The sequence below is a fragment of the Euprymna scolopes genome, chromosome 16 (assembly GCF_053919585.1).
Source record: "Euprymna scolopes isolate OS-2025 chromosome 16, ASM5391958v1, whole genome shotgun sequence".
Taxonomy (NCBI): Eukaryota; Metazoa; Mollusca; class Cephalopoda; order Sepiida; family Sepiolidae; genus Euprymna; species Euprymna scolopes.
This window is the reverse complement of record NC_136497.1, coordinates 106012286-106037356: the sequence shown is the minus strand read 5'-3', so window position 1 is coordinate 106037356 and position 25071 is coordinate 106012286. Positions and strand designations below refer to the sequence as shown.

General features: G+C 23.7%; 1 protein-coding gene across 1 annotated transcript; it reads left to right on the top strand.

Moving 5' to 3' along the window:
- Positions 1 to 16915: 16915 nt before the first annotated feature.
- On the top strand, positions 16916 to 17275 carry LOC145296212 (uncharacterized). Its single transcript, XM_080142422.1, has one exon. It carries the CDS (start codon positions 16916 to 16918, stop codon positions 17273 to 17275), a length of 360 nt encoding a protein of 119 aa, XP_079998548.1.
- Positions 17276 to 25071: the final 7796 nt, after the last annotated feature.

The following is a 25071-nucleotide window of genomic DNA, read 5'->3' as shown; positions in this document are numbered from 1 at the left end:
AATTAATAATGTTATAAATTCTAAATTAATAATGTTATAAATTCTAAATTAATAATGATATAAATTCTAAATTGATAATGTTATAAATTCTAAATTAATAATGTTATAAATTCTAAATTAATAATTGTTATAAATTCTAAATTAATAATGTTATAAATTCTAATTTATTATTGTTATAAATTCTAAATTAATAATGTTATAAATTCTAAATTAATAATGTTATAAATTCTAAATTAATAATGTTATAAATGCTAAATCAATTATTGTTATAAATTCTAAATTGATAATGTTATAAATTCTAAATTAATAATGTTATAAATTCTAAATTAATAATGTTATAAATTCTAAATTAATAATGATATAAATTCTAAATTGATAATGTTATAAATTCTAAATTAATAATGTTATAAATTCTAAATTAATAATGATATAAATTCTAAATTAATAATGATATAAATTCTAAATTAATAATGATATAAATTCTAAATTAATAATGATATAAATTCTAAATTAATAATGTTATAAATTCTAAATTAATAATGTTATAAATTCTAAATTAATAATCTTATAAATTCTAAATTAATAATGTTATAAATTCTAAATTAATAATGTTATAAATTCTAAATTAATAATCGTATAAATTCTAAATTAATAATGTTATAAATTCTAAATTAATAATGTTATAAATTCTAAATTAATAATGTTATAAATTCTAAATTAATAATCTTATAAATTCTAAATTAATAATGATATAAATTCTAAATTAATAATGTTATAAATTCTAAATTAATAATGTTATAAATTCTAAATTAATAATGTTATAAATTCTAAATTAATAATGTTATAAATTCTAAATTAATAATCTTATAAATTCTAAATTAATAATGTTATAAATTCTAAATTAATAATGTTATAAATTCTAAATTAATAATGTTATAAATTCTAAATTAATAATGTTATAAATTCTAAATTAATAATGTTATAAATTCTAAATTAATAATGTTATAAATTCTAAATTAATAATCTTATAAATTCTAAATTAATAATGATATAAATTCTAAATTAATAATGTTATAAATTCTAAATTAATAATGTTATAAATTCTAAATTAATAATGTTATAAATTCTAAATTAATAATGTTATAAATTCTAAATTAATAATGTTATAAATTCTAAATTAATAATCTTATAAATTCTAAATTAATAATGTTATAAATTCTAAATTAATAATGTTATAAATTCTAAATTAATAATGTTAGAAATTCTAAATTAATAATGTTATAAATTCTAAATTAATAATGTTATAAATTCTAAATTGATAATGTTATAAACTCTAAATTAATAATGTTATAAATTCTAAATTAATAATGTTATAAATTCTAAATTAATAATGTTATAAATTCTAAATTAATAATGTTATAAATTCTAAATTAATAATGTTATAAATTCTAAATTAATAATTGTTATGAATTCTAAATTAATAATGTTATAAATTCTAAATTATTAATGTTATAAATTCTAAATTAATAATGTTATAAATTCTAAATTAATCATGTTATAAATTCTAAATTAATAATTGTTATAAATTCTAAATTAATAATGTTATAAATTCTAAATTAATAATGTTATAAATTCTAAATTAATAATGTTATAAATTCTAAATTAATAATCTTATAAATTCTAAATTGATAATGTTATAAACTCTAAATTAATAATGTTATAAATTCTAAATTAATAATGTTATAAATTCTAAATTTATAATGTTATAAATTCTAAATTAATAATGTTATAAATTCTAAATTGATAATGTTATAAACTCTAAATTAATAATGTTATAAATTCTAAATTAATAATGTTATAAATTCTAAATTAATAATCTTATAAATTCTAAATTGATAATGTTATAAACTGTAAATTAATAATGTTATAAATTCTAAATTAATAATGTTATAAATTCTAAATTAATAATGTTATAAATTCTAAATTAATAATGTTATAAATTCTAAATTAATAATGTTATAAATTCTAAATTAATAATGTTATAAATTCTAAATTAATAATGTTATAAATTCTAAATTGATAATGTTATAAATTCTAAATTAATAATGTTATAAATTCTAAATTAATAATGTTATAAATTCTAAATTAATAATGATATAAATTCTAAATTGATAATGTTATAAATTCTAAATTAATAATGTTATAAATTCTAAATTAATAATTGTTATAAATTCTAAATTAATAATTGTTATAAATTCTAAATTAATAATGTTATAAATTCTAAATTATTTATTGTTATAAATTCTAAATTAATAATGTTATAAATTCTAAATTAATAATGTTATAAATTCTAAATTAATAATGTTATAAATTCTAAATCATTAATTGTTATAAATTCTAAATTAATAATGTTATAAATTCTAAATTAATAATGTTATAAATTCTAAATTAATAATCTTATAAATTCTAAATCATTAATCTTATACATTCTAAATTAATAATGTTATAAATTCTAAATTAATAATGTTATAAATTCTAAATTAATAATCTTATAAATTCTAAATTAATAATGTTATAAATTCTAAATTAATCATGTTATAAATTCTAAATTAATAATCTTATAAATTCTAAATTAATAATCTTATAAATTCTAAATTAATAATGTTATAAATTCTAAATTAATAATCTTATAAATTCTAAATTAATAATGTTATAAATTCTAAATTAATAATGTTATAAATTCTAAATTAATAATGTTATAAATTCTAAATTAATAATCTTATAAATTCTAAATTAATAATCTTATAAATTCTAAATTAATAATGTTATAAATTCTAAATTTATAATGTTATAAATTCTAAATTAATAATGATATAAATTCTATATTAATAATGTTATAAATTCTAAATTAATAATCTTATAAATTCTAAATTAATAATGTTATAAATTCTAAATTAATAATGTTATAAATTCTAAATTAATAATCTTATAAATTCTAAATTAATAATCTTATAAATTCTAAATTAATAATGATATAAATTCTAAATTAATAATGTTATAAATTCTAAATTAATAATCTTATAAATTCTAAATTAATAATGTTATAAATTCTAAATTAATAATGTTATAAATTCTAAATTAATAATCTTATAAATTCTAAATTAATAATCTTATAAATTCTAAATTAATAATGATATAAATTCTAAATTAATAATGTTATAAATTCTAAATTAATAATCTTATAAATTCTAAATTAATAATCTTATAAATTCTAAATTAATAATCTTATAAATTCTAAATTAATAATGTTATAAATTCTAAATTAATAATCTTATAAATTCTAAATAAATAATGTTATAAATTCTAAATTAAGAATGATATAAATTCTAAATTAATAATGTTATAAATTCTAAATTAATAATGTTATAAATTCTAAATTAATAATGTTATAAATTCTAAATTAATAATGTTATAAATTCTAAATTAATTATGATATAAATTCTAAATAAATAATGTTATAAATTCTAAATTAATAATGTTATAAATTCTAAATTAATAATGTTATAAATTCTAAATTAATAATCTTATAAATTCTAAATTAATAATCTTATAAATTCTAAATTAATAATGTTATAAATTCTAAATTAATAATGTTATAAATTCTAAATTAATAATGTTATAAATTCTAAATTAATAATGTTATAAATTCTAAATTAATAATGTTATAAATTCTAAATTAATAATCTTATAAATTCTAAATTGATAATGTTATAAATTCTAAATTGATAATGTTATAAATTCTAAATTAATAATGTTATAAATTCTAAATTAATAATGTTATAAATTCTAAATTAATAATGTTATAAATTCTAAATTAATAATCTTATAAATTCTAAATTAATAATGTTATAAATTCTAAATTAATAATCTTATAAATTCTAAATTAATAATGATATAAATTCTAAATTAATAATGATATAAATTCTAAATTAATAATGTTATAAATTCTAAATTAATAATGTTATAAATTCTAAATTAATAATGTTATAAATTCTAAATTGATAATGTTATAAATTCTAAATTAATAATGTTATAAATTCTAAATTAATAATGTTATAAATTCTAAATTAATAATGTTATAAATTCTAAATTGATAATGTTATAAATTCTAAATTAATAATGTTATAAATTCTAAATTAATAATGTTAGAAATTTTTAATTAATAATGTTATAAATTCTAAATTAATAATGTTATAAATTCTAAATTAATATTGTTATAAATTCTAAATTAATAATGTTATAAATTTTAAATTAATAATGATATAAATTCTAAATTAATAATGTTATAAATTCTAAATTAATAATGATATAAATTCTAAATTAATAATGATATAAATTCTAAATTAATAATGTTATAAATTCTAAATTAATAATCTTATAAATTCTAAATTAATAATCTTATAAATTCTAAATTAATAATGATATAAATTCTAAATTAAAATTGTTATAAATTCTAAATTAATAATGTTATAAATTCTAAATTAATAATGTTATAAATTCTAAATTAATAATGTTATAAATTCTAAATTAATAATGTTATAAATTCTAAATTAATAATGTTATAAATTCTAAATTAATAATCTTATAAATTCTAAATTAATAATCTTATAAATTCTAAATTAATAATGTTATAAATTCTAAATTAATAATGTTATAAATTCTAAATTAATAATGTTATAAATTCAAAATTAATAATGTTATAAATTCTAAATTAATAATGATATAAATTCTAAATTAATAATGTTATAAATTCTAAATTAATAATGTTATAAATTCTAAATTAATAATGTTATAAATTCTAAATTAATAATGTTATAAATTCTAAATTAATAATGTTATAAATTCTAAATTAATAATGTTATAAATTCTAAATTAATAATGTTATAAATTCTAAATTAATAATAATACAAATTCTAAATTAATAATAATATAAATTCTAAATTAATAATAATATAAATTCTAAATTAATAATAATATAAATTCTAAATTAATAATAATATAAATTCTAAATTAATAATAATATAAATTCTAAATTAATAATAATATAAATTCTAAATTAATAATAATATAAATTCTAAATTAATAATAATATAAATTCTAAATTAATAATAATATAAATTCTAAATTAATAATGTTATAAATTCTAAATTAATAATGTTATAAATTCTAAATTAATAATGTTATAAATTCTAAATTAATAATGTTATAAATTCTAAATTAATAATGTTATAAATTCTAAATTAATAATGTTATAAATTCTAAATTAATAATGTTATAAATTCTAAATTAATAATGTTATAAATTCTAAATTAATAATGTTATAAATTCTAAATTAATAATGTTATAAATTCTAAATTAATAATGTTATAGATTCTAAATTAATAATCTTATAAATTCTAAATTAATAATGTTATAAATTCTAAATTAATAATGTTATAAATTCTAAATTAATAATCTTATAAATTCTAAATTAATAATCTTACAAATTCTAAATTAATAATGTTATAAATTCTAAATTAATAATGTTATAAATTCTAAATTAATAATGTTATAAATTCTAAATTAATAATCTTATAAATTCTAAATTAATAATGTTATAAATTCTAAATTAATAATCTTATAAATTCTAAATTAATAATGATATAAATTCTAAATTAATAATGATATAAATTCTAAATTAATAATCTTATAAATTCTAAATTAATAATGTTATAAATTCTAAATTAATAATGTTATAAATTCTAAATTGATTATGTTATAAATTCTAAATTAATAATGTTATAAATTCTAAATTAATAATGTTATAAATTCTAAATTAATAATCTTACAAATTCTAAATTAATAATGTTATAAATTCTAAATTAATAATGTTATAAATTCTAAATTAATAATGTAATAAATTCTAAATTAATAATTGTTATAAATTCTAAATTAATAATGTTATAAATTCTAAATTATTAATTGTTAAAAATTCTAAATTAATAATGTTATAAATTCTAAATTAATAATGTTATAAATTCTAAATTAATAATGTTATAAATTCTAAATTAATAATGTTATAAATTCTAAATTGATAATGTTATAAATTCTAAATTAATAATGTTATAAATTCTAAATTAATAATGTTATAAATTCTAAATTAATAATGTTATAAATTCTAAATTAATAATGTTATAAATTCTAAATTAATAATGTTATAAATTCTAAATTAATAATGTTATAAATTCTAAATTGATAATGTTATAAATTCTAAATTAATAATGTTATAAATTCTAAATTAATAATGTTATAAATTCTAAATTAATAATGATATAAATTCTAAATTGATAATGTTATAAATTCTAAATTGATAATGTTATAAATTCTAAATTAATAATTGTTATAAATTCTAAATTAATAATGTTATAAATTCTAAATTATTAATTGTTATAAATTCTAAATTAATAATGTTATAAATTCTAAATTAATAATGTTATAAATTCTAAATTAATAATGTTATAAATTCTAAATTAATAATGTTATAAATTCTAAATTAATAATGATATAAATTCTAAATTGATAATGTTATAAATTCTAAATTAATAATGTTATAAATTCTAAATTAATAATGTTATAAATTCTAAATTAATAATGTTATAAATTCTAAATTAATAATGTTATAAATTCTAAATTAATAATGTTATAAATTCTAAATTAATCATGTTATAAATTCTAAATTAATAATGATATAAATTCTAAATTAATAATGATATAAATTCTTAATTAATAATCTTATAAATTCTTAATTAATAATGATATAAATTCTAAATTAATAATGTTATAAATTCTAAATTAATAATGTTATAAATTCTAAATTAATAATCTTATAAATTCTAAATTAATAATGTTATAAATTCTAAATTAATAATGTTATAAATTCTAAATTAATAATGATATAAATTCTAAATTAATAATGTTATAAATTCTAAATTAATAATGTTATAAATTCTAAATTAATAATGTTATAAATTCTAAATTAATAATGTTATAAATTCTAAATTAATAATGTTATAAATTCTAAATTAATAATGTTATAAATTCTAAATTGATAATGTTATAAATTCTAAATTGATAATGTTATAAATTCTAAATTAATAATGTTATAAATTCTAAATTAATAATGTTATAAATTCTAAATTAATAATGTTATAAATTCTAAATTAATAATGTTATAAATTCTAAATTAATAATGTTATAAATTCTAAATTAATAATGTTATAAATTCTAAATTAATAATGTTATAAATTCTAAATTAATAATGTTATAAATTCTAAATTGATAATGTTATAAATTCTAAATTAATAATGTTATAAATTCTAAATTAATAATGTTATAAATTCTAAATTAATTATGATATAAATTCTAAATTGATAATGTTATAAATTCTAAATTGATAATGTTATAAATTCTAAATTAATAATTGTTATAAATTCTAAATTAATAATGTTATAAATTCTAAATTAATTATTGTTATAAATTCTAAATTAATAATGTTATAAATTCTAAATTAATAATGTTATAAATTCTAAATTAATAATGTTATAAATTCTAAATTAATAATGTTATAAATTCTAAATTGATAATGTTATAAATTCTAAATTAATAATGTTATAAATTCTTAATTAATAATGTTATAAATTCTAAATTAATAATGTTATAAATTCTAAATTAATAATGTTATAAATTCTAAATTAATAATGTTATAAATTCTAAATTAATCATGTTATAAATTCTAAATTAATAATGATATAAATTCTAAATTAATAATGATATAAATTCTAAATTAATAATCTTATAAATTCTAAATTAATAATGATATAAATTCTAAATTAATAATGTTATAAATTCTAAATTAATAATGTTATAAATTCTAAATTAATAATCTTATAAATTCTAAATTAATAATCTCATAAATTCTAAATTAATAATGTTATAAATTCTAAATTAATAATGTTATAAATTCTAAATTAATAATGTTATAAATTTTAAATTAATAATGTTATAAATTCTAAACTAATAATGTTATAAAATCTAAATTAATAATGTTATAAATTCTAAATTGATAATGTTATAAATTCTAAATTAATAATGTTATAAATTCTAAATTAATAATGTTAGAAATTCTAAATTAATAATGATATAAATTCTAAATTGATAATGTTATAAATTCTAAATTAATAATGTTATAAATTCTAAATTAATAATGTTATAAATTCTAAATTAATAATGTTATAAATTCTAAATTAATATTGTTATAAATTCTAAATTAATAATGTTATAAATTCTAAATTAATAATGTTATAAATTCTAAATTAATAATGTTATAAATTCTAAATTAATAATGTTATAAATTCTAAATTGATAATGTTATAAATTCTAAATTAATAATGTTATAAATTCTAAATTAATAATGTTATAAATTCTAAATTAATAATGTTATAAATTCTAAATTAATAATGTTATAAATTCTAAATTAATAATGTTATAAATTCTAAATTAATAATGTTATAAATTCTAAATTAATAATGTTATAAATTCTAAATTAATAATGTTATAAATTCTAAATTAATCATGTTATAAATTCTAAATTAATAATGATATAAATTCTAAATTAATAATGATATATATTCTAAATTAATAATGATATAAATTCTAAATTAATAATGATATAAATTCTAAATTAATAATGTTATAAATTCTAAATTAATAATGTTATAAATTCTAAATTAATAATGATATAAATTCTAAATTAATAATGTTATAAATTCTTAATTAATAATGATATAAATTCTAAATTAATAATGATATAAATTCTAAATTAATAATTTTATAAATTCTAAATTAATAATCTTATAAATTCAAAATAAATAATCTTATAAATTCTAAATTAATAATGATATAAATTCTAAATTAATAATGTTATAAATTCTAAATCGATAATGTTATAAATTCTAAATTGATAATGTTATAAATTCTAAATTAATCATGTTATAAATTCTAAATTAATAATGTTATAAATTCTAAATTAATAATGTTATAAATTCTAAATTAATAATGTTATAAAGTCTAAATTAATAATGTTATAAATTCTAAATTAATAATGTTATAAATTCTAAATTAATAATGTTATAAATTCTAAATTGATAATGTTATAAATTCTAAATTAATAATGTTATAAATTCTAAATTAATAATGTTATAAATTCTAAATTAATAATGATATAAATTCTAAATTGATAATGTTATAAATTCTAAATTGATAATGTTATAAATTCTAAATTAATAATTGTTATAAATTCTAAATTAATAATGTTATAAATTCTTAATTATTAATTGTTATAAATTCTAAATTAATAATGTTATAAATTCTAAATTAATAATGTTATAAATTCTAAATTAATAATGTTATAAATTCTAAATTAATAATGTTATAAATTCTAAATTGATAATGTTATAAATTCTAAATTAATAATGTTTTAAATTCACCATTAATAATGTTATAAATTCACCATTAATAATGTTATAAATTCTAAATTAATAATGTTATAAATTCTAAATTAATAATGTTATAAATTCTAAATTAATAATGTTATAAATTCTAAATTAATCATGTTATAAATTCTAAATTAATAATGATATAAATTCTAAATTAATAATGATATAAATTCTTAATTAATTATCTTATAAATTCTTAATTAATAATGATATAAATTCTAAATTAATAATGTTATAAATTCTAAATTAATAATGTTATAAATTCTAAATTAATAATCTTATAAATTCTAAATTAATAATCTTATAAATTCTAAATTAATAATCTTATAAATTCTAAATTAATAATGATATAAATTCTAAATTAATAATGTTATAAATTCTAAATTAATAATGATATAAATTCTAAATTAATAATGTTATAAATTCTAAATTAATAATGATATAAATTCTAAATAAATAATGATATAAATTCTAAATTAATAATGTTATAAATTCTAAATTAATAATGTTATAAATTCTAAATTAATAATCTTATACATTCTAAATTAATAATCTTATAAATTCTAAATTAATAATGATATAAATTCTAAATTAATAATGTTATAAATTCTAAATTAATAATGTTATAAATTCTAAATTAATAATGTTATAAATTCTAAATTAATAATGTTATAAATTCTAAATTAATAATGTTATAAATTCTAAATTAATAATGTTATAAATTCTAAATTAATAATCTTATAAATTCTAAATTAATAATGTTTTAAATTCTAAATTAATAATGTTATAAATTCTAAATTAATAATGTTATAAATTCTAAATTAATAATGTTATAAATTCTAAATTAATAATGTTATAAATTCTAAATTAATAATGTTATAAATTCTAAATTAATAATGATATAAATTCTAAATTAATAATGTTATAAATTCTAAATTAATAATGTTATAAATTCTAAATTAATAATGTTATAAATTCTAAATTAATAATGTTATAAATTCTAAATTAATAATGTTATAAATTCTAAATTAATAATGTTATAAATTCTAAATTAATAATGATATAAATTCTAAATTAATAATGTTATAAATTCTAAATTAATAATGATATAAATTCTAAATTAATAATGTTATAAATTTTAAATTAATAATGTTATAAATTCTAAACTAATAATGTTATAAATTCTAAATTAATAATGTTATAAATTCTAAATTAATAATGTTATAAATTCTAAATTAATAATGATATAAATTCTAAATTAATAATGTTATAAATTTAAATTAATAATGTTATAAATTCTAAATTAATAATGTTATAAATTCTAAATTAATAATGTTATAAATTCTAAATTAATAATGTTATAAATTCTAAATTAATAATGATATAAATTCTAAATTAATAATGATATAAATTCTAAATTAATAATGTTATAAATTCTAAATTAATAATCTCATAAATTCTAAATTAATAATCTTATAAATTCTAAATTAATAATGATATAAATTCTAAATTAATAATGTTATAAATTCTAAATTAATAATGTTATAAATTCTAAATTAATAATGTTATAAATTCTAAATTAATAATGTTATAAATTCTAAATTAATAATGTTATAAATTCTAAATTAATAATGTTATAAATTCTAAATTAATAATGTTATAAATTCTAAATTAATAATCTTATAAATTCTAAATGAATAATGTTATAAATTCTAAATTAATAATGATATAAATTCTAAATTAATAATGATATAAATTCTAAATTAATAATTGTTATAAATTCTAAATTAATAATGTTATAAATTCTAAATTAATAATGTTATAAATTCTAAATTAATAATGTTATAAATTCTAAATTAATAATGTTATAAATTCTAAATTAATAATGTTATAAATTCTAAATTAATAATGTTATAAATTCTAAATTAATAATGTTATAAATTCTAAATTAATAATGTTATAAATTCTAAATTAATAATGTTATAAATTCTAAATTAATAATGTTATAAATTCTAAATTAATAATAATATAAATTCTAAATTAATAATAATATAAATTCTAAATTAATAATGTTATAAATTCAAAATTAATAATGTTATAAATTCTAAATTAATAATAATATAAATTCTAAATTAATAATAATATAAATTCTAAATTAATAATGTTATAAATTCTAAATTAATAATGATATAAATTCTAAATTAATAATGTTATAAATTCTAAATTAATAATGTTATAAATTCTAAATTAATAATGTTATAAATTCTAAATTTATAATGTTATAAATTCTAAATTAATAATGTTATAAATTCTAAATTAATAATGTTATAAATTCTAAATTAATAATGTTATAAATTCTAAATTAATAATGTTATAAATTCTAAATTAATAATGTTATAAATTCTAAATTAATAATGTTATAAATTCTAAATTAATAATAATATAAATTCTAAATTAATAATGATATAAATTCTAAATTAATAATGTTATAAATTCTAAATTAATAATGTTATAAATTCTAAATTAATAATGTTATAAATTCTAAATTGATAATGTTATAAATTCTAAATTAATAATGTTATAAATTCTAAATTAATAATGATATAAATTCTAAATTAATAATAATATAAATTCTAAATTAATAATGTTATAAATTCTAAATTAATAATGATATAAATTCTAAATTAATAATGATATAAATTCTAAATTAATAATGTTATAAATTCTAAATTAATAATGTTATAAATTCTTAATTAATAATGTTATAAATTCTAAATTAATAATGTTATAAATTCTAAATTAATAATGATATAAATTCTAAATTAATAATCTTATAAATTCTAAATTAATAATGTTATAAATTCTAAATTAATAATGTTATAAATTCTAAATTAATAATGTTATAAATTCTAAATTAATAATGTTATAAATTCTAAATTAATAATGTTATAAATTCTAAATTAATAATGTTATAAATTCTAAATTAATAATGTTATAAATTCTAAATTAATAATGTTATAAATTCAAAATTAATAATCTTATAAATTCTAAATTAACATTGTTATAAATTCTAAATTAATAATGTTATAAATTCTAAATTAATAATGTTATAAATTCTAAATTAATAATGTTATAAATTCTAAATTAATAATGTTATAAATTCTAAATTAATAATGTTATAAATTTCAAATTAATAATGTTATAAATTCTAAATTAATAATGTTATAAATTCTAAATTAATAATGTTATAAATTCTAAATTAATAATCATATAAATTCTAAATTAATAATGTTATAAATTCTAAATTAATAATGTTATAAATTCTAAATTAATAATGTTATAAATTCTAAATTAATAATTGTTATAAATTCTAAATTAATAATTGTTATAAATTCTTAATTAATAATTGTTATAAATTCTAAATTAATAATAATATAAATTCTAAATTAATAATGTTATAAATTCTAAATTAATAATGTTATAAATTCTAAATTAATAATTGTTATAAATTCTAAATGAATAATGATATAAATTCTAAATTAATAATGATATAAATTCTAAATTAATAATGATATAAATTCTAAATTAATAATGTTATAAATTCTAAATTAATAATGTTATAAATTCTAAATTAATAATGTTATAAATTCTAAATTAATAATGATATAAATTCTAAATTAATAATGTTATAAATTCTAAATTAATAATGTTATAAATTCTAAATTAATAATGTTATAAATTCTAAATTAATAATGTTATAAATTCTAAATTAATAATGTTATAAATTCTAAATTAATAATGATATAAATTCTAAATTAATAATGATATAAATTCTAAATTAATAATTGTTATAAATTCTAAATTAATAATAATATAAATTCTAAATTAATAATGTTATAAATTCTAAATTAATAATGTTATAAATTCTAAATTAATAATGTTATAAATTCTAAATTAATAATGTTATAAATTCTAAATTAATAATGTTATAAATTCTAAATTAATAATGTTATAAATTCTAAATTAATAATGTTATAAATTCTAAATTAATAATGTTATAAATTCTAAATTAATAATGTTATAAATTCTAAATTAATAATGTTATAAATTCTAAATTAATAATAATATAAATTCTAAATTAATAATAATATAAATTCTAAATTAATAATAATATAAATTCTAAATTAATAATAATATAAATTCTAAATTAATAATAATATAAATTCTAAATTAATAATAATATAAATTCTAAATTAATAATGATATAAATTCTAAATTAATAATGATATAAATTCTAAATTAATAATGTTATAAATTCTAAATTAATAATGTTATAAATTCTAAATTAATAATGTTATAAATTCTAAATTAATAATGTTATAAATTCTAAATTAATAATGTTATAAATTCTAAATTAATAATGTTATAAATTCTAAATTAATAATGTTATAAATTCTAAATTAATAATGTTATAAATTCTAAATTAATAATAATATAAATTCTAAATTAATAATAATATAAATTCTAAATTAATAATAATATAAATTCTAAATTAATAATAATATAAATTCTAAATTAATAATAATATAAATTCTAAATTAATAATAATATAAATTCTAAATTAATAATCATATAAATTCTAAATTAATAATGTTATAAATTCTAAATTAATAATGATATAAATTCTAAATTAATAATGTTATAAATTCTAAATTAATAATGTTATAAATTCTATGACCGATTTTCAATTCCATCCGGAATGAAAACAGACATTTTCCGTTTGGTTTGACCGATGGAAAAATACGTTTAAAAATGATTTTAAAGAAAAAAAAAACGATAACTGGAAAAGCTTAGAAAACTGGGTTCTATTGAACATGAACGTTATGTAAACTTCATTCTACCAAAGAAACCAGAGAATTTCACATTGGACAAAACAGTAGCCCAGTTAACGGACATTTTTGTTGATACATCATCATTGTTTAATATCCGATACAATTGTTTGAAGTTGACGAAAAGTGTTAATGACGATTCTATCAAATATGCTGGAGTGCTTAATGTTCAGTGTGAAAATTTTCGACTGAAATCACTCACAGAGAACCAGTTTAAATGCCTTATTTTTATCGCAGGGCTACAATCTCCAGCAGACGCTGACGTGCACACACATTTACTGTCTATGTTAAATAAAGACAAAGAAATGACAGTGCAAATTCTGACCACATAATGTCAACGCTTGATAAATCTTAAATTGGACACTACCATGGTGCAACAACAACATTTTGCTATTCCATCTGTTTCCAGTTTAAAATCTGTACAAAAATTCCCGACTGGAAAGAATAAAAAGACGCCAACACCCTTTTGGTCATGTGGTGATATGCATTATGTGCGTTTTGCCCTTTTAAAAGACGATGTGTCAACTTTGTTCACGTCGTGGTCACAGGGACGGATTTTGTGAAAAAAATTACTTTAAAACTACCAGGATGAACTCTTCACCGACGAGAGACAAAACTCATAAGAAAATGACAACGCGTTTCCAAAAATCTACCACAAATTCAATTTTTGCTACGTTTAATGTAAATTTTGAAGCTCGTAGGAAACATATAATTGTTGAGATGAACAACAAACCAATAAAATTTCAATTCAATACTGCTTCCGGCATAACCCTGACTTCACAGTCAATATGGGAGTTATTAGGAAAACCAACGCTTATCAAAATACTAAGCATGTTGCTTGCAGTCCATTTGGAAACAATTTCTCCACAGGATTAAACGATGCACTGGAGACACACCAGTATCCACTACCTGTACCAGATGATTTGTTCTCAAAACTCAACGGTGGGTCTTGTAAGCCATTATGGTTCCTTTTTACCTGAATTGCACAAATTACATGGACCTCTTAATCATCTTTTAAAAAAGATACTAAATGGAACTGGTCAAGTACATGCAAAGGATCATTTGAAAAAATAAAATTACTTCTTCACTCGGACCTATTGATTACACACTATAATCCATCATTTGACATTACTGGTGGGACGGATGTTTCAAACTATGGAGTTGGAGCAGTAATATCACATATTTTTTCTGATGGAAGGGAAAAAGCCATTGCACATGCATCAAAATCATTGACACCCACTGAATGAAAATATAGCCAAATTGAGAGAGCGGCTCTAGCAATTATCTATGCTGTAAAAAGATTTCACAAAATGCTATACGGCCGTCATTTTAATCTGATCACAGACCATAAGCACAAGTATTTTTGGTTCAAAGAAAGGAATTTCTGTTTATACAGCAAACCACTTACAAAGATGGGCAACTATGCTGTTGGATTATGATTTCTCTAAAAAAATACCAACCAGGCAGCAAAATTGGCCAAGCAGATGCGTTATCCAGACTCATCTCTTCTCATCAAAAAGGCTTCGAAGACAGTGTCATCGCTGCTATATCTGTAGAACCTGAAGTTGTCTCTGGACTTGTTTCCACAGTGCGGGCACTACCGGTCACATCGGAGATGATCCAGGAGGCTAAAGCCGCAAACCCACTACTACAAAAAGTTCTGCACTTCCACTCTACCAGCTGGTCTACTAAGTGCACTGATCAGCAACTTCAACCACTTTTTCAGTGAAGATCTTCTTTGTCTGAGATTAATAGAATTCTTCTTTTTGCTGAACGTGTTGTTCCATCTAATCTTCAAAATAGAGTCCTCAGACAATTTCACCAGGGACATCAAAGGATTAATCGGATGAAAGCCTTGACCCGTGGTTATGTATATTGGCCAAGTATGGACAAACAATTAGAGGAACTTGTCAGGAGCTGCTCCAAATGTTTACTAGTTGCAAAGTCCCTCCAAAAAACTACATTACATTCATGGCCAACTCCAGAAATTCCTTGGTCACGAGTGCGCATTGATTTTGCAGGACCAATAAATGGACAAAATTATCTCGTTGATTCTTACAGCAAATGGCCAGAAGTCTTTAAGATGAGCCACATCTCGTCAAAAGAAACTGTAAGAAAACTACAGGAAATCTTCAGCAAGTTGGGAGTACCCGAAGTATCAGTTTCAGATAACGGTACTGCTTAAAAATAGTACCGTTATCTGAAACAGTATTTGCGGACTTCTGTAAACAGAACAGCATTCATCACCTGAGATCTCCACTTTTCCATCCTCAATCAAATAGACAAGCAGAACGGTTTGTGGACACTTTCAAGAGAGCATTCTTGAAATTAAAAAGGGAAGGAACTACTCAAGAGATAACGCAAATATTTTAAGTAGCTACCCCAAATCCAAATTGCCCAAATGAAAAGTCTCCTGCTGAAGCACTTATGAATATGAAACTAAGTTTGCCAATTGATGCTATTCGGCCATCAACAACTAAATTTTACAGAAGAAACAAAATGATGGAAAACCAGTTTAATTGCCATCTTGGAGCAAAACCCCATAAATTCCTTCCAGGACAAACTGTATTGGCTAAGGACTACCGTAATAGTGGAGAAAAATGGACTCAAGGTCACATAATATGTCGTTCTGACAATGTCGTCTATAACGTAGATGTACAATCATCTATTTGGGTTAGACATGCGAATCAGCTTCGTCAGTCATCCCTTCCAGAGCTATGTTCAAATGAGGCAGCCATCCTTTTACATGTGTTACTGGACACATTTGAATTACCCAAAGTGTTCCAGTTATAAATGATAAACAAAGCAAGTCTCACATCAAAGTCACAACAAGAAGAACCCAGCGAATTTTTAAGCCAAGGCCAACCTTACAAATAGATCCACATAAAACCTCTTACAAGGATCACACTTCAAAGGCGAGGTGTTATAAAGGGAAATAACCGAAAAGCAAAGGGTTATCTCCCCTGGATCGGAAATGGGGAAGACTTTCAAGATGGCTGACACAGCATTTCACATAATCTGTTGCTCTAACGTTTTACTATTTTTCTGTTTAAAAAAATAAATAATTTTGTGCTAAAACGATGTCTTCTTGTAATTCTCACATTCAATAACCAGTTATATTCCGTGACGACATAATAGTTGCTTTCTTTGTTTTTGTATTGGTAAGTTTTTTTTACATCAAAGTGGCCTTCATTGGAAGTGATGCTAATAATTTCAACAATTCTTTAAAAAATTTGGTCACTTGCTGACCAGAGATTTTGCGTCCTAGAATCTGACACTCCTTTGACGTCATCTCCCGGGCCTTGCATGCAGACTTGTGATCGACTTTTGTTTGCCGTCCTCTTCCAGATATCTGAATTATTCAACAGTGCAGGCATTTGGCTGGAGACTTTTCGGTACTTGTGCATTTTACGAACCAGACGTAACTCAGCATTTGCTCGGCTTTGTCCGACGCATGACGTCAACAGCCGGATATAACCGAGCGTTGCCGATTAAGCAGACGAGAATTTCGCTATCAATTGGAAGAGTGTCACAACTCAAGAAACGCTTATTTAAAGAGAGTTAAAAAAAAAATTTGTTTTAAAAAGATAACTGACGAAATAATAATGAATATTACAAACCTTGCGGACCAGCTCCAGACCCCAGAGGCTGCACTAAACTTTTGCCAGCAACGGAAATTGTTGGCAGAAGAGAAAAGGTGTTTACATTTTGGCCAGGATTGTGTACTTGCAAAAAGAATAAGCCTTTCCGACGGTTACGGTTGGAGGTGTAGAAGTGTAACATGTCGTCGATGGACCTCCATTAGGATTGGGACCTTCTTCTCAAAATTCCGACTAAACCATCGCATGTATAATAAAAATAATATACTTATGGGCGTTCGAGATGGCATCTACAAAATATCTCCATCGCGAATGTGGGTTACGTTCTCGCCACACAATTGTGGATTGGAAAATTTTCCTGCGTGATATATGCAGGGACTATTTTCTTAGGAATCCCCGGCAGATTGGAGGCCCAAGCCATATGGTAGAAATCGACGAGTCCATTTTTAACCGCAGAAAACACAACGTCGGCAAACTTCTGACACCGCTCTGGGTCTTCGGTGGATACAATCCCCGCCGAAAAGGAGGGTTTCTTGGTCACTATACCAAATAGGAACGCCGAAACCCTCCTTCCACTAATAAATAAAAAAAAAATCCTTGTTTCTGGCAAAAAAAAAAAGTCCTTGTTTCTGGCGAAAAAAAAAATGTACAAATAATCCTTGTTGCTGCCCCCCCCCAATGCTTTTTATTGCCCTTTTTTAGGCTTTTTCCATTTATTTGACATAAAGAGTTGAAAAAAAAAATATTAACTTTTACGTGTTTAAGACATAGACAATATGTTTTTTTATGTTAAATATTGAAAAAAAAAAAAAACAGTTCAGACAAAAAAAAAAGTTTCCTATTATTTAACAAAAAAAACTTGTTTTATATGTATTTATTTTGCAAACAGAAAACAATTTCAAACAATAATAATAAATAAAAAAACATAAATGAACGGTAGGTTTTTGCTTTTTACTTATTTATTTTTTTATGTTTTACATAAAAAAAATGTTTTTTGGAAGCATTCGCTTTTCGTCATATTCTACTATTCTAGCCATTATTGATTATAAAATCCATTTTACAATTTCATTGTACAGTTATTTTGTTGTAGCGTTGTTTTTATTTTATCGCCGACGCTCGGTTTTATCCGGCTGTTGACGTTATGCGCCGGACAAAGCCGAGCAAATGCTGAGTTAAGTCTGGTTCGTTAAATCCACAAGTACCGACTTTTCTTTACACTTTGTCCAAGAGGGAAACAAGTCTACTGGTTGATGTACCAGCCCAGATGAGGCAACAGTACGCCATACATTGGTGAATTTATAGAGGTATAGGATATTGGCAAGTGTAATAAGTTTTATACCCAGGTAGAGGGAGACTATCTTCTTTGTAACATTTGCAAGCATCTTCTATGTATGAATTATAACTTCATATAGCCTGAAATATCAAGCCAAAGAATTTAAACACTATATATCGGGAAGGCTGCTATCTAGCCATGGCAATCGGTGCTGAGAAAGGTCTGCTATAGTTGTTAAAAGAAATGAGTTTCTTTTTTTTGGAAGCATTCGCTTTTCGTCATATTCTACTGTTGCGGGGAGGCCTGAAGGTGGTTAGCCAACTGACCGTGCAACTAAATATATATCAGACACAAGGACAAGGAATGAAACAACAGGACAAAGAAGAAATGACAAACTCTGGTGGTTTAGTTTAAAGACGAAGATTCGCCTTTTATTTAAACAAACGAAAGGGTGGCAAATGCAAATTTGTTCACTGGGCGATGCTGGTCCGGGATCCGTCGCCGGTGTATTCGGTAAGGGGGATGCTTGTCGGTTCGCCGTAAGCTGGAATGACGTCGGAGGAATCGGCGTGGTAACTGATGCGGGTGATTGTTTGACTTGGGTCCGACTGAGATGTTACTGATACGTTAGCCTCAGGCTATGAGAGGAACGGACGGACAATTGGCAACACTGAGTTTTCAGCATCCACTAGGTACGGACGGGCGCTCGGATCGGACTGACACTGAAGGAAGAAGTCAGTGTATGAGAGGTACAGACGAACGAATTAGCAAACACTGAGGGTTCAGTGTTCATCAAGTACGGACGGACGCTCGGATCGGACTGACACTGAAGGAAGAAGTCAGTGTATGAGAGGTACAGACGAACGAATTAGCAACGCTGAGGGTTCAGCTTTCATCAAGTACGGACGGACGCTCGGATCGGACTGACACTGAAGGAAGAAGTCAGTGTATGAGAGGTACAGGCGAACGAATTAGCAACACTGAGGGTTCAGTGTTCATCAAGTACGGACGGACGTTCGGATCGGACTGACACTGAAGGAAGAAGTCAGTGTATGAGAGGTACAGACGAACGAATTAGCAACACTGAGGGTTCAGTGTTCATCAAGTACGGACGGACGCTCGGATCGGACTGACACTGAAGGAAGAAGTCAGTGTATGAAAGGTACAGACGAACGAATTAGCAAACACTGAGGGTTCAGTGTTCATCAAGTACGGACGGACGCTCGGATCGGACTGACACTGAAGGAAGAAGTCAGTGTATGAAAGGTACAGACGACATGGAGGCCAGAGTCGTGGTGATGATGTGGACTTCTACGGCGTGGAGACCGGAGCCACTGTAGTGGTAGTGGACTTCTACGGCGTGGAGACCGGAGCCACTGTAGTGGTAGTGGACTTCTACGGCGTGGAGACCGGAGCCACTGTAGTGGTGGTGGACTGGACTGCTACAGTGGTGAGACTGGAGTCACAGTGATTGCGCGAGCGTCGAACGGTTAGGGAACCGTGAGCAAGTGCAGAGCTTTGCCGAAAAAACCAAGCCCCACGAGCGGCGAAAATATCGCCGAAAATATTCAGAGGGCTGCTAGATACCGGGGACGGGCAGGAAATTGTTTCTATTTATAAACAACAGTTAATATTAATTCCCGGATGTGTTCTTTACGAGCAGTCGATGCTGAAGGATTTCGTTGTTTGTATTTCAAAGTTTTTTCCAGGAAATTAAAGTTTGTTGTTTTTGTTATTGTTGTAGAAAAGATGTTTTTTTTAAATTTCTTTTCTACAACGGGGCCCTGAAATCACGTGACAGCCGCCGACATTGCTGCTGCTGATGATTTTGGCGAAAGGCCCTCAATTGGTTGTCGTCTGTCGCGCTGTTGTTGTTGTTGTTGTTGTTGTTTACTTGCTACTGCTGATTTCGGTAGAGTCTATTAATTGCTGTTCGTTTGTAATGCTGTCGTTGTTGTTGTTGTTGTTTACTTGCTACTGCTGATTTTGGTAGAGTCTATTAATTGCTGGTCGTTTGTAATGCCGTCGTTGTTGTTGTTGTTGTTTACTTGCTACTGCTGATTTTGGTAGAGTCTATTAATTGCTGGTCGTTTGTAATGCCGTCGTTGTTGTTGTTGTTGTTTACTTGCTACTGCTGATTTTGGTAGAGTCTATTAATTGCTGGTCGTTTGTAATGCCGTCGTTGTTGTTGTTGTTGTTTGTTAGCGGCCAAGCCGCGACAAGGCCCCCTCCCTGGATAATTGATCGTTATCAATTAAAGTAAATGTACGATTTGTATTTTTCTGGGAAGGTGACTTTCCTTCCTACACGGGTTTTTCTTGGTGGGATGGTGTGTGCTTCATGATCCGCTGCTGGCTCTGGTGGAGCAGGTTGTACCCGGATGCTTTCTGGTGCAGATGGGGGATCTCTATGGATTGAGCTGCGTTCAGGCTCGTGTATGGATTTCTCTAGTCGAGCAGGTTTTACTCTATCGATCGAGACGGTGTCTGTTCGATTTCCTCGCTCGATGGTGAGGTGCTTGTCCGAGCGTTTCTGGACTCTAAAGGGACCCTGGTATGTCGGTGTCAGGGGCTTCTTGACCGCGTCATTACGGATGAAAATAAATTCGCAATCCCGGAGCTGTTGTGGAACGTGGGTGTTTGGTGTGGGTTGCCTTGGCTGTGAGTACTTTAACTGGGCCATTTTATGGCGTAGTTCTTGGGTGAAAGAGTTTGTAGCAGTGAGGTCAAGCTTCGTATCATCGAAAAATTGACCGGGCAAGGAGAGTGGTGTGCCAAATACTATTTCCGCTGGTGAACATTCCAAATCCTCTTTGAGAGAGTTCCGGATAGATAGGAGTATTAGGGGGAGTTCATCCACCCAGTTGTTAGTGGGGTGTTTCGTAGATAGAGAAACTTTGAGTGTTCGATGAAATCGTTCGACGAGACCATTGGCGCATGGGTGATAGGCGGTGGTTTTTATATGTTTAACGCCGAGCATCTGCGTAAATCCTTGGAAAAGTGAGGATTGGAACTGCGCACCTCGGTCTGTGGTAATGATACCGGGTACGCCGAAGATGGCTATCCATTCTCGCAGTACTGTCTTTGCTACAGTGTTAGCAGAGGTGTCACTGATGGGTACTGCTACTGGCCACCTGGAGAATCGGTCGACTATGGTGAGGAGGTATTGAAAGTCCTGGCACATCGGGAGGGGTCCGACGATGTCGACATGAATATGGCTAAATCGTGCGTCAGGGTTGTTGAATGTGCCTGGTGGAGATTTCGTGTGTCGTTGGACTTTGCATTTCTGACACTCAAGGCAAGTCGCTACCCAGTTCCGGACATCGAAGTTCATGTTAGGCCAGACGAAACGGTCAGCGATAAGTTTAACGGTTGCCCGTTTGCTGGGGTGTGATAATCCATGAAAGTGGTTGAAGATTTGTTTCCTTAGTGCCGGTGGTACGTAGGGCCTGGGATTGCTCAACTTTGTGTCGCAGTACAAGGTCTTACTGCTGAACGGTGCCGGAAATTCCTTTAGTTGCAGAGATGTGTTTTCTAAGGCCTCAGGGAGTGTTGTGTCGGATTCCTGAGCTGTCGCTATCATCTCTTGGCTGAGTGGGCCGTCTTCAATAGAGTTGACGTCAGAGCGGGACAGGGCGTCGGCAACAGCATTGTCTCTTCCTTTCACGTATTGGATGTCGGACGTGAACTGCGAAATGTAGTCCAAATGCCTGATTTCGCGTGTCGAATACTTGTCAGAGTTGTTTGACAGGGAGGTTGTTAACGGTTTGTGATCTGTAAGAACCGTGAAATGTCTTCCTTCCAATAGGTGCCGGAAGTGCTTGATGGCAAGGTATATTGCCAGGAGTTCTTTTGAGAAGGTGCTGTACCTCGACTGTGCCGACGATAATTTAGCTGAGAAGAATGCGATTGGACTTCGCTGATTATCGATTTCTTGTTCTACCACGGCCCCGACTCCAGTGTCTGAAGCGTCTGTCGTGAGGAATATCCGCGTTCGGACGTCCTGGTCAAGGTGTGCTAATTTCGTGAAGTTAGCCAGTGATGCTTTTGCTGTGTGGAAGGACTTCAGCTGGTCGCCTTCCAGAGAGATGGGTTTGTTTTTTCTCTGTATGATATTCGTCAGAGGGGTGAGGAGACTTGAGCATCCTGGGATGAATCTTCGGTAAAAATTTATCATTCCCAGGAAACGTCGCAGCTGCTTGATTGATGTGGGTACCGGAAAATTCTGGATAGCTTCTACTTTCTCTGGCAGAGGGGTGATTCCACGAGCGTCGGTGTGATGGCCTAAAAAGTCAATGTGTTGTGCTCCGAATTCGCATTTGTCTGGGTTGATCCGGAGGCCGTAATGTGCTAGGCGGCGGAACACTTCATCCAGATGTTTCTCGTGTAGGTCAGCATCTCTGCTAGCCACCAGGATGTCGTCAATGTAAGCATAGACGTAAGGTAGTCCACGCAAGACTTCGTCTATGAGTCTCTGAAATGTTTGGGCTGCGTTGCGTAATCCGAAAGGCATTTTGGTAAACTCAAAGAGTCCAAAGGGAGTTGTCACTGCTGTCTTTGGGATGTCCTCTGAGGCCACTGGGACCTGATAGTAGGCCTTAGTCAGGTCTATTTTCGAAAAAATTCTGGCTCCCTGTAGGCCGGCGGCGAAGTCATGGATGTGAGGAACGGGGTACCGGTCGGGGACCGTGGATGAATTTAGTTTCCGATAGTCCACGCATATACGGAACTCGCCGTTCGGTTTGGGTACCAGGTGCAGTGGTGAAGCATATGGGCTGTCCAATGGGCGGATGGTGTTGTCCGCCAACATCTCTTCAAATGCTTTCTTGGCGTAAGCTAGTTTGTGTGGAGGTAGTCTTCTGGGTCGGGAAAATGCTGGTTGTCCGGTCGTCTTAATGTGGTGTTGCGTCTGGTGTTCCCCTGCATCGGTAGATTTAATGGGCTGAGTTAGGTCCTTGTACCGGTGCAGGATGGTTGCGTACCGTGGATCGTGTTGTGTTGCCACGCTGATTCCCGTCGTGTTGAGGCTTGAAGGGGTTCCTATGATTTTTATCGAGGTCACGCCGTCAGACAGGGTCCTTGTCCTCATGTGGACGGACAGGTTGTAATAGGCCAGGAAATCGGCACCGAGTAATGGTGTTTTCACATCGGCCAATGTAAATGACCATTTGAAATCCCGCCTGAGGTTGAGGTTGAGGGTTAGTTCCTTGTTGCCGAAGGTTTGTATGGTTGATCCATTTGCTGCTCGAAGTTGAAAGGAGGTGGGTTTCAGGGTGGGTCTGTTGGTGGGTGGTATAACACTGATAGCGGCGCCGGTGTCCACTAAGAATTTGAGACTGTTATTACGGTCCCACACATAGAAAAGACGACTGTGTGGATGTGTCCCGACAGGAGTAGTCGTCGCTGTCTGTCGGTTTATTCGTTTCCCTGGGCCTTATTGTAATTGCAAGGAGGTTGGCATTTTTGGGCCCGGTCACCGAAGGATTGGTGGTACCAACATGTGCCTGGGAGGTTCCTTTGTCCTCGGCTTGGGGAGCGGGTACGGCTTCGGTTCCGGGTGTGGGGTATTGGGCTACGTTGTCTCTGGCGTAGGGAGAGTTTGAGCTCTCTCAGCTCTGCTCGCAGTCGAGTAAGTTCGTCTTCCAATCGTCGTGAGCGGTGCCCGGGGTCACTCTCGACATGATGTATCCGTTGGTGTGCCTGTGAGTATACTTTGTC

Excerpts from the sequence above, each read along its gene's own strand:
- LOC145296212 (XM_080142422.1), top strand. The coding sequence starts at position 16,916 with ATGAAACTAAGTTTGCCAATTGATGCTATTCGGCCATCAACAACTAAA.